At 36.1% G+C, this 12,405-nt stretch overlaps 1 protein-coding gene across 1 annotated transcript; it reads right to left on the bottom strand.

Moving 5' to 3' along the window:
* Positions 1–10,560: 10,560 nt before the first annotated feature.
* Positions 10,561–11,202, bottom strand: LOC141685022 (uncharacterized). Its single transcript, XM_074490146.1, has one exon. The coding sequence runs from the start codon at positions 11,200–11,202 to the stop codon at positions 10,561–10,563; it is 642 nt and encodes a 213-aa protein (XP_074346247.1).
* Between the last annotated feature and the right edge of the window lie 1,203 nt (positions 11,203–12,405).

Raw genomic sequence — 12,405 nt, forward strand, 5'->3', positions numbered from 1 at the left:
CAGGATCATCTTCCCAAATGCCAATTCCATTTTCATGTTCTTGTAAAAAACAACATAATCATCTAGAATTGCGTTATTTCGCTCTCTAGTGGATCTCTTTAGTGGCATTTCTTGTGATTCATGAGGTTGCTGAGTTTGCTCAATAAGTTCCTCAAGGGAAATTCCGGTGTTGTCTTGAACCGAAGGGCCTTGAACAATGATAGGTATCATAATCTGATCATTGCTCTCGGCAGAGTCATAAATAGGACTATGACTATTTTCTTCAAAGATAATACTTTTACCTATATCTTCCCTCCCAAAATCAACATCCTCAAAAATTCTTGCATTATCAGTCTCAAAGAAGGTTCTAGTAGCGGGATCATGAAATTTAAATCCGAGAGTACGTTCTGGATACCCAACAAAATAGCAACTGACCGTCCTAGAGTCCAGTTTCTTTTCATTTGGCCTATATGGCCTTGCCTCAGGTGGACAACCCCAAACATGTAAATGCTTAATACTAAGTATTTTCTTAGTCGTTTCGGCCACTGTTTTAGTTGAAACCCGGTTAAGGATATAAATTACAGTCTTTAGTGCATCTCCCCAAAGTGACTCAGGTAAGGAAGAATGACTTATCATACTTCTCACCAAATCTTTAAGAGTACGGTTTCGCCTCTCAGCAACACCATTCATATTTGGTTTTCCCGGCATAGTGTACTGAGGGACAATTCCACACTCATTTAGGAAGTTAGCAAAGGGTCTTGGACGTTGCTCACCTGATCCATCATATCTACCGTAGTATTCACCACCACGATCAGATCTGACAGCTTTAATAATACTGTTTAGCTGAAGTTCAACTTCAGCTTTATACTCTTTAAATACGTCCAGAGCTTGTGATTTCTCATGTATCAAGTATAGGTAACCATACCTAGAGTAATTACCTATGAACGTGATAAAATACCATTAACCATTCCCAGAGACCATAGGGAATGGTCCACAAATATCGGTATGAATCAGTTCCAAGACACTTGTAACTCTATTGGCACCTAACTTTTTGGAGTTTGTTTGTTTTCCCTTAATGCATTCAACACAGTCTTGAAAGTCACTTAAATCTAAGGGATCAAGAATTCTATCATTCACATGCCTTTAAATTCTCTGTTTAGAGAAATGACCTAATCGTTTGTGCCACAATATAGCAGAATTCTCAGTTAACTTACGTTTTGTACCTCTTGCACTTGAGTGCAAAATTTCATTATTAAAAGTAACAATATCAAGCATATAAAGATTATCAATCAAAGGACCGTTGGCAACCACATTTGAATTTAAAGAGAAACACGCTTTATTATTCCAAAAGAACTGATGGATTCCGAAGGCATAAAACGCAGCGGATAAACGTAAATAAAACAAAAATTTCGAAACCCAAAACAGGATCCATGTATAATTATGGGCAGATTATGGAGATAACGAATCATACCTTTCAAGAGCTTAACTTTCACGAACTCAACGGAGATCCTAGCTATCACGCTTTGTGTCTACCTCTCGGAGAAACACCTCTATGGTATCCACACGAGCACCTTCAAGAACGTCTCACGAACTTGACTACGGAATGGATGTACTAGCCTCCTTCTTGACGATCTGAATTGCCTCTGCCTCTCTTTGCTGCTAGGGTTTTTTTCTTAAAAACGTACAAACCTCTTTAACCTATCATTATCTATTTATAATGGCTGATTAAAAAGGCCCATAATAGCAAAGCCCAGCCCTAGTAGGTATTGGATTAAATAATAAAAACGAATTTTTATTATTTAATTAATAACTAAGTCATACTTAATTATTATGGGCAAAAACATTCCTTTTAATTCGAATTTATATTATCTCAATTAAGTCTTACTTAATTATAATAAAATTCAAATAATCATCAATTAATTTAAATCTATAATTTAAATTAACTATTCCATTAAGTGCTCTATCTGTGCGACCCTATAGGCTATTATTTAATTGACAATAATTTTATTCTCTAATAAAATTATAAACAATGAGCGGTATCTAGTAATACATCATTGTTACCCAATTAAACAATAATTAAATCGTGATTAGATAAAACCTTTTGTGATTAATATTTTTCGTGTAATATAATCCCTTTAACCATACATATTATAGATTAAACTCGAGGCATGTATTTAGTCATCCTCTTCAACATTTAATCCGGGTTTACTTGATCCATGAGTAGATTATCGAGACAAATCATTATTTGAGCATGGCCATGCTTTTATAATCTCACTCAATCAAGAGGCCAATAATATCTCTCCTAATTATAGGAGGGTTAAATCCTTTATCTATCATTCATATTTCTCATACGACTCATGATATACCCGATGTCCACTTTTATCATCACCCGATCAAAAGTAACTTTTAATGTAGTCAAAGTATATTAATCCTCATAAAGAAATATAATGATTTCAAGTCAAAGGATCGTTACACCATTATCACTGTGAGTCTTTCTTATGACTTTATTAAACATGAAGAATCTCACTGTGGGTCTGTCCAGTACCATGTACTCTCACATGTACCTATGTATTGACTTTAGTATCCCCATACTTATAAGCAATGAGATGTGGTTATCTTGTCAAACAACATACTAGTCTATCTATGTATTATTACTATCCTATATAATAATACTCGACTAGGGACCTTTAAGAATATGATATATTATATAATCTCAAGTTCAAGTCATGTACTTAAACTGTACAATTTGTATCATGATTCTAAGGACATTTATTATGCTAACAAAATATCGCAGTAATTAAGGTCATAATAAATACATTTATTGAATGATCAACTGACATAAAGATTATAAAAGAATAATGTATTACCTCTAGGGCACCTACACTAACAATCTCCCACTTGCACTAGAGTCAATCACCCATATATATAATACATATGGAACTAGTGTGACCATCGTGCTTCTGCTGCGACAAGCCTTTGGTCAGTGGGTCTGCAATGTTATCATTTGTGTGCACTTTACATATGTGTATATCACCCCTTTCATTAATCTCTCGAATAAGGTGAAATCTCCTGAGTATATGTTTAGCCCGGGAGTGTGATCTAGGTTCTTTAGCCTGTGCAATGGCTCCATTATTATCGCAGTATAGATCAATGGGATCTGCGATCAATGGAACCACTCCCAAATCAGAAATGAACTTTCGAATCCAAACGGCCTCCTTAGCTACTTCACAAGCTGCAATGTACTCAGCCTCCATTATAGAATCAGCTACTGTTTCTTGCTTTGAACTCTTCCAGCTTACTGACAAAACACAAAACCAGACTGTGATACAGTATCATCTCTGTCTGTTTGGAAACTTGCATCGGTGTAACCTTTTACAACGAGTTTCTCTTCTCCTTCATACACCAAGAATGAATCTTTAGTTCTTTTCAGGTACGTAAGAATATTCTTAACTGCCGTCCAATGACCTTCACCCGGATTAGACTGGTATCTGCTCGTCATGCTCAAAGCATACGAGACATCTGGGCGAGTACATACCATTGCATACATGATAGATCCAATTGCTGAAGCATATGGAACTTTATTCATGTGGTCCTTCTCATCCAATGATTTCGGACACTGGTCCTTAGAGATCGTTATCCCTTGAGACACGGGGACATATCCCCTTTTTGCATTTTGCATTCCAAAACGATGCAAAACCTTATCAATGTATGTGCTCTGACTTAGACCGATCATCCTTCTAGATCTTTCTCTATAGATCCTCATTCCTAGAATGTAGGATGCCTCTCCTAAGTCTTTAATGGAGAAATTGCTCCCTAACCAAGTCTTAACAGCCTTTAGAGAAGGTATGTCATTCCCCATTAGTAGTATATCATCAACATATAGTACTATGAATGCCACATAGCTCCCACTAACCTTATTATAAACACACGGTTCATCTTCGTTTTGAACAAAGCCATACTCTGTGACTATTTCATCAAAACGGATATTCCATCTCCTAGAGGATTGCTTCAATCCATAAATGGATCGACGCAATTTACATACCTTGCCAGCATTCCTTGGATCGACAAAACCCTCAGGTTGTGTCATGTACACATCCTCTTCAAGGCTTCCATTAAGGAAGGCTGTTTTGACATCCATTTTCCAGATTTCATAATCATGGAATGCTGCAATGGCAAGTAAAATCCTTATAGACTTGACCATAGCCACTGGTGAGAAAGTTTCATCATAGTCAATACCATGAATTTATTTGAAACCTTTTGCAACCAACCTAGCTTTATAGGTCTGAACATTTCCATCCATGCCCTTTTTCTTCTTAAAAACCCATTTGCACCCTATGGGTTTTACCCCTTCAGGTGGATCAACCAAAGTCCATACTTGGTTTTCGTACATGGAATCTATCTCGGATTTCATGGCTTCAAGCCATCTCTTAGAGTCTGGACTGTTCATAGCATCTTGGTATGTGAGAGGCTCATCTTCATCTATGAGCATCAAATCACCACACTGAGTCATGAGAAATCCATATCTCTCTGGCTCATGGCGAAATCTACCAGATCTACGAACAACCTGTGTTTGTTGAGCATTATCATTATTCTGCTCTTGTTCCACTTCAGGTTCAATGCTATTTTGTGGTTCTCGATCTTCATCGAGATCTATAGTTCTCCCACTGTTTCTTTTGGAAACAAAATCTCTTTCCATGAAGACAGCATCTCGAGCAATAAACACTTTCTGCTCAGAAGGACTATAAAAATAATACGCCTTTGTTTCATTAGGGTATCCTACAAAAATGCACTCTTTGGATTTAGGTCCAAGCTTGTCAGATTCTTGACGTTTCACAAACGCCTTACATCCCCAAACTGTCATAAAGTTCATGCCTGACCGTTACTCCTTCCATATCTCATATAGAGTCTTTTGAACCTTCTTAGTAGGAACACGGTTAAGTGTGAAAGCCGCTGTTTCTAGAGCGTAACCCCAGAAACTAATTGGAAGATCTGCATGACTCATCATCGATCGCACCATGTCCAACAAGGTGCGATTTCTCCTCTCTGAAACTCCATTCCATTGAGGTGTTCCTGGCGGAGTGAGTTGTGATACAATACCACACTCTTTCGAATACTCTCTAAATTCGGTGCTTAAGTATTCACCCCCACGATCGGATCATAAGATCTTAATACTTGCATCTCCGCCAATTTGCTTCTCTACTTCAACCTTGTATTCTTTAAATTTTTCAAAAGAATCGGATTTGTTCTTCATAAGATATACATATCCATATCTACTGAAATCATCAGTAAATGTTATGAAGTAGTAGTAGCCTCCTCTAGCCATTACACGTATTGGGCCACATACATCACTATGTATTAGCTCCAGACGTTTAGTGGCCCTTTGACCCTTACTAGTGAAAGGGGCTTTAGTCATCTTACCAAGCAAACAAGATTCGCATTCTTGGTATGATTCAAAATCAAACTTATCCAAGTATTCATCCTTATGTAATTTGGATATGCGTTTCTCATTTATGTGGCCTAGACGATAATGCCAGAGGTATGTTTGATTTGAGTCATTCATTTAAGTCATTTGTTTTCTATATTACAGAAAGGGTTATCTAAATCAAGAACATATAAACCATTAAATAAATGCGCAACACCATAGGTTAAATCATTCAAAGCAAAAGAGCAACTGTTGTTCTTTATTGTAAACGAAAAACCTTTCTTGTCCAAACAAGAAACAAAAATAATGTTTCTGCGAATCGCAGGCACGTGAAAACAGTCTTCTAGTTCTAAAACAAGCCCAGAGGGCATAGATAAATAATAAGTCCCTACAGCTAAAGCAGCAACTTTTGCTCCATTGCCTACTCTTAGGTCCACTTCTCCCTTAGCCAAAGTTCTACTTCTCTGCAGGCCTTGCACATTTATACAAATATGAGAAGCACATCCAGTATCAAATACCCAAGATGTAAAAATAGACAAATTGACTTCTATAACATAAATACCTGATCCAGAAATCTGAACTGCTTTCTTTTTCTTCAGATCCTCCAAGTAAATTGGACAGTTTCTCTTCCAGTGACCATCTTTCTTACAGTAGTGACATTCACCCTTGGCCACACCACCTTTAGGCTTTAAAGTCTATTTGGGACCTGACTTTGGCTTGGGTGTAGAATCAGATCCAATCTTCTTCTTACCCTTCCATCTGCCCTTCCCTTTGGCCTTACCTTTATTTCCCACCATCAGTATGGGAGCAGGTTCAGCTGTCTTCATGTTGGTCTCATATGTTCTCAACATATGCAACAATTCAGTAGGTGTTTTGTCAAATTCATTCATATTGTAGTTCACAACAAACTGAGTGAATTTGTTGTTCAAAGAATTCATGATTAGGTCAATACCAGTTTCCGGACCAATCGGGAAACCCAAAGTTTCAAGGTACTCAATGTAACCAATCATCTTCAGAACATGTGGGCCAACTGGTTCACTCGCCCCTTGTTTGCAATTAAAAAGTGACTTACTCGTGTTGAACCTTTCTTGACGAGTTTGGCTTGCAAACATGCTTTGCAAGTGCTCATTGATAGTATATGCATCCATATGCACATGTTGTCTTTGAAGCTCAACACTCATAGTTGCCAACATAAGACATGCAACATCATTTGCATCATTCTCATCCCTTGTGCGTGCTGATCGTTCATCAGCAGTAGCACCCTCAGGAAGGGGGCCTGGAGGAGGAATATCAATGACATGAAGCTTGCGCTCCTGTCTGAGGACAATCCTCAAATTCCTCTGCCAATCTAGGAAGTTGTTTCCTCCTGTCAGCTTGTCCTTCTCAAGGACTGAACGTACGGACAGTGTGTTTTTGTTGTTTGCCATTACTCAGTATCTACAATAATAAAAGTGCAAAATAAACATTAGATTGTCTGAGTTGAAAATTTATGTTCATATGATTATGATATATTCATAATATATCTCCCACTATTTTTTATCAAATTAATAGCCCTAACTATTAATTCGGAAAGTATAACCCATAAATCTTTCTAGTGAGCCAAGATCCATATTTCGTCATGTTCTAAATCAATCACTGGTATCCTTAAAACATGATTATTTAGGTAGACAACAGTTGTCAATTATATCATATATAATTCTCGGATAATTTGGTGAACAACAATTGATCTTATCTATCTAATAGATTTTTAACCAAACTCTATGCTTCTAAGTTCATAATAGTTGAATATAACCGTTTATATTCACCTTATTATGATGACTCAGTTAAGTTAGACCCAATGATACAACGTCCGAATATAACCTTTTATATTCGTCGTATTTCACCACGATAGATAGGAGTCCCCTGCCACTGACAGCCCTTCCCCTTATCGATCTAGGATTTAATGAGTGTTCATTCATTGGAAAGCATCTGATTAAAACTTAATATTTTTATTTAGGGATTTTTAATTTAGAACGATCATGATCCCATCATAAAGAGATTCCCAATTTTTCCTCGAATAAAATACTTCAAATCAATACTCGTCAATGGTTTGATTTCCAGGTAGTGGAGGAGTCACATCGGTCTCGCTTAAAACCCACAGCCTTACAAGTTCTATGAACCCGTTGTTGACAAAATCGCCCCATGTCAGAAATAAAGAAAATTCGTATTTTATTCCGTGTTTCAGAAACACGAGAATCTCATGATCATTTGTTAATTTCAAATCTTGAGTCGTTACAGATTTTATCTTGTTTAAAGGCATGGCATGGGTGATGTATCTAATACATACATGCATCATTAATCTAATTAAAACATGCATTTTCTACTCTACACATACTATTTATACATCATATGAAAAGTGCGTAAAGTAAACGTGCAATAGTTATGGCCCAATCCTATGTGATCTTTTCAGGCTAATGAAAAGATCAAGGTCAGTCTATGGTGTAAAAATAACTATTACATATATCTTCTCTATTGCTTCCATTGTCTCCTTGGCCTCCATAGGATGCCTCCTCTTTCCCTTGTCCTTCTTGGATGTTACATTAAGAATTATACTAATGAACTTACAAAAGAACTCGAGTTACATTCGAGATAAAACAACTACAAATAGAAAACGACATACAAGTCATATTTATTGCAAACCAAAAGAATAAACCATTACAACTAAGGTCTTAAGGCTATAACTATGCACCATGCTCAAGTAACCATTAAAGAACATGATAGATCATATAAAGATGACATACTATTTATCACTTATCATGATCCAATCAAGAATAATAAATAAGTAAAGCATATGTCATAAGCACAAATTAAAAACAAAACCCTAAGCACGCGGATCGATGGCGGAAATTTTTGCAAAATCAAGTATCAGAATACTAGCAAAACATGTATCTGAATACTATTTCAGAAGCATGTATCAGTATACACACGATCCATATCCCAGTTACCAAAAACATGTATCAGTATACATATTTTAAGAGATCGCATACATATGAGTTATGGCAGATCTTAAACATACTAGTATCATCATATAGATCATTAACAGATTCATCATATCATTCATATAACATAACTGTTATCATGGCAGACTCATATAACATAACTGTTATCATGGCAGACTCATATAACATAACTGTTATCATGGCAGACTCATCACACATGCATACTTGTAAAAATACAGTAAACACGTAACCAAATCAGCCCCTTATACACGTAGCTCTGATACCATTGATGGGTTCTGAAGGCATAAAACGCAGCGGATAAACGTAAATAAAACAAAAATTTTGAAACCCAAAACAGGATCCATGTATAATTATGGGCAGATTATGGAGATAACGAATCATACCTTTTAAGAGCTTAACTTTCACGAACTCAACGGAGATCCTAGCTATCACGCTTTGTGTCTACCTCTCGGAGAAACACCTCTATGGTATCCACACGAGCACCTTCAAGAACGTCTCACGAACTTGACTACGGAATGGATGTACTAGCCTCCTTCTTGACGATCTGAATTGCCTCTGCCTCTCTTTGCTGCTAGGGTTTTTTTCTTAAAAACGTACAAGCCTCTTTAACCTATCATTATCTATTTATAATGGCTGATTAAAAAGGCCCATAATAGCAAAGCCCAACCCTAGTAGGTATTGGATTAAATAATAAAAACGAATTTCTATTATTTAATTAATAACTAAGTCATACTTAATTATTATGGGCAAAAACATTCCTTTTAATTCGAATTTATATTATCTCAATTAAGTCTTACTTAATTATAATAAAATTCAAATAATCATCAATTAATTTAAATCTATAATTTAAATTAACTATTCCATTAAGTGCTCTATTTGTGCGACCCTATAGGCTATTATTTAATTGACAATAATTTTATTCTCTAATAAAATTATAAACAATGAGCGGTATCTAGTAATACATCATTGTTACCCAATTAAACAATAATTAAATCGTGATTAGATAAAACCTTTCGTGATTAATATTTTTCGTGTAATATAATCCCTTTAACCATACATATTATAGATTAAACTCGAGGCATGTATTTAGTCATCCTCTTCAACATTTAATCCGGGTTTACTTGATCCATGAGTAGATTATCGAGACAAATCATTATTTGAGCATGGCCATGCTTTTATAATCTCACTCAATCAAGAGGCCAATAATATCTCTCCTAATTATAGGAGGGTTAAATCCTTTATCTATCATTCATATTTCTCATACGACTCATGATATACCCGATGTCCACTTTTATCATCACCCGATCAAAAGTAACTTTTAATGTAGTCAAAGTATATTAATCCTCGTAAAGAAATATAATGATTTCAAGTCAAAGGATCGTTACACCATTATCACTGTGAGTCTTTCTTATGACTTTATTAAACATGAAGAATCTCACTGTGGGTCTGTCCAGTACCATGTACTCTCACATGTACCTATGTATTGACTTTAGTATCCCCATACTTATAACCAATGAGATGTGGTTATCTTGTCAAACAACATACTAGTCTATCTATGTATTATTATTGTCCTATATAATAATACTCGACTAGGGACCTTTAAGAATATGATATATTATATAATCTCAAGTTCAAGTCATGTACTTAAACTATACAATTCGTATCATGATTCTAAGGACATTTATTATGCTAACAAAATATCGCAGTAATTAAGGTCATAATAAATACATTTATTGAATGATCAACTGACATAAAGATTATAAAAGAATAATGTATTGCCTCTAGGGCACCTACACTAACAAGAACAAGTGTAGCCATATTTGTCCAAACAGGAAATATAAATAAGATTTCGTCTGAAAGACGGTGCAACAAATGTCTCAAATAAATCCAAATAAACACCAGTTTTTAATAATAATCTGAATATTTTAACAGCTTCAACTGAAACTTTATTGTCGTCGCCCACATAGATGAATCTTTCGACATCAATTGGCGGCCGGCTCTACATGCAACCCTGCATAGATACACTTCTGTGAGTAGCAGCACCAGAATCTACCCACCAAGTATCCTTAGGTACATAAGCCAAATTAACTTCAAAACAAACAACGACAGAAGTCTTACCCTTCTTCACACGCCAAGCAGCATATTGGGAACACTCTTTCTTCATGTGTCCGGCCTTTTACAAAAGTAACAGGTTGTTCTCTTATCCTGCTTCTCTTGCAACTGATGTTTGGGTTTTCCACTTGTAATATCCTTACCTCTCTTTCTTTTCTTATCATGAGAGCTTGATGCCAAGTGAGCGCTCTCAGTCTTCTCTCGCAAAACCCTCTCTTCCTCTTGCACACAGTGTGAAATGAGCTCATTAAGAGTCCATTTTTCCTTTTGAGTATTGTAACTCACCACAAAGTGTCCAAACTGAGGAGGCAGAGAAATAAGAACCAAGTGAACAAGTAACTCATCCGAAAGTTCTAACTTGAGTTCCTTGAGTTTTCCAGCAAGATTAGACATCCCAATGATGTACTCCCTTATGTTCCCATTTCCTTTATACTTCATGGTCACGAGTTTTGACAGAAGATTACTCGTTTCCGCTTTCTCATTCTTAGTAAAATATTGATCAATCTCGGAGAGGAACTTCTTAGTACTTGTGCTCTCAGCAGTAGAGCCCCGAAAGCCAGTTGGAATCGTTCGCTTCATGATCGCTAGACACATGCGGTTAGAGCGTTCCCATTTCTCAATTTGATCCATTTTGGGATCATCCGTAGTGGGAATTGGTTGCTCTTTCCTTAGCGCAATGTCGAGATCCATACACCCAAGAACAATTTCAACATTCTCTTTTCACGTGACATAGTTTGTCTCATTCAACATTGGAATCATGCTCAACTGTGCAGAAGCAGAATTAACACTAGCGGTAACTGAAATAGAAAAAAAAATATACGACATATGCTCAAAACTAGTATATACAATAATGTGATGAATTTTAAATATTGGCAACACAATCACAAGATACCTAGCGCAACATTAAATTTTGGTCTTTGGATAACAAATTTAATATACAATTGGCACTCTTCATGCAATAATCAAGTATTAACAATTAATTTCTGTCAAATAATATGTCTTTCTTTGGACCGACTTATTATTCACATGAAAAACTTAATATTGTTACATACTTATTATCACAATAATATAAAAAATTTGGCCAAACGTTACCTTCCTTTGAGCTGATAAAATTAAATATTCTATCGTCACAATAATATTTTTTTAATTAATTAATCTACACAAAAGAGGTCACATTGGCGACATATTACTTTAATCAATTAACTTAAAATATTCGACCACTTAAATAAATAAGTTAAACTTAATTGCCAAATATTTTTTTTGAAGCAAAATAATTTCATTAAACTGAAACATCATACAGCAAAGTCTCCAACAGCACACTAGGAGGAGACGTATAAGTGCTTTGGCAATCTGGCAAACAAGCTAATCTAGCCATCAAATGGGCTGCTTGATTTGCCTGCCTTTTAGCAAACTTAATCGATAGACCTGGTCTAGACCGCATAATTACACGACATTCATCTAACATAAACCCAACCTCAAGAACATTGTCGTGCGAATTGTTAATTGCACGGACCGCCAGAAGAGAATCTGATTCAACTGTTATGTGCTGGTATGGCAAATCCGATAGCCAAAGTAATCTTTCCCTGATAGCAGCAAACTCGGCTTCAAAAACTGAGTTCACCATCGCCATAACCTTAATTCGCCCAGAGATAAACTCACCTTGATGATCACGAATGATAAGGCCAACAGAAAACATATCATCACCCACCTTAATTGCTGCATCCGTGTTTAGTTTGTAGGCACCCATCTCTGGGGGTTTCCACCTGTGTACAAAAGACTGGCCCCTGTTAACATTACTCGTTGCTTCCTGAGGTCTGCTCGCCTTTTCCAATCTCCAATCTGCAATGTACTTAACACTCCAATCCATAGCAATTCTACTGCTAACCGTCTTGT

The sequence above is a fragment of the Apium graveolens genome, chromosome 9 (assembly GCF_009905375.1).
Source record: "Apium graveolens cultivar Ventura chromosome 9, ASM990537v1, whole genome shotgun sequence".
NCBI lineage: Eukaryota > Viridiplantae > Streptophyta > Magnoliopsida > Apiales > Apiaceae > Apium > Apium graveolens.

What these genes read in the sequence shown, in the direction of transcription:
- LOC141685022 (XM_074490146.1), bottom strand. Translation starts at nt 11,202, where the DNA reads ATGGATCTCGACATTGCGCTAAGGAAAGAGCAACCAATTCCCACTACG.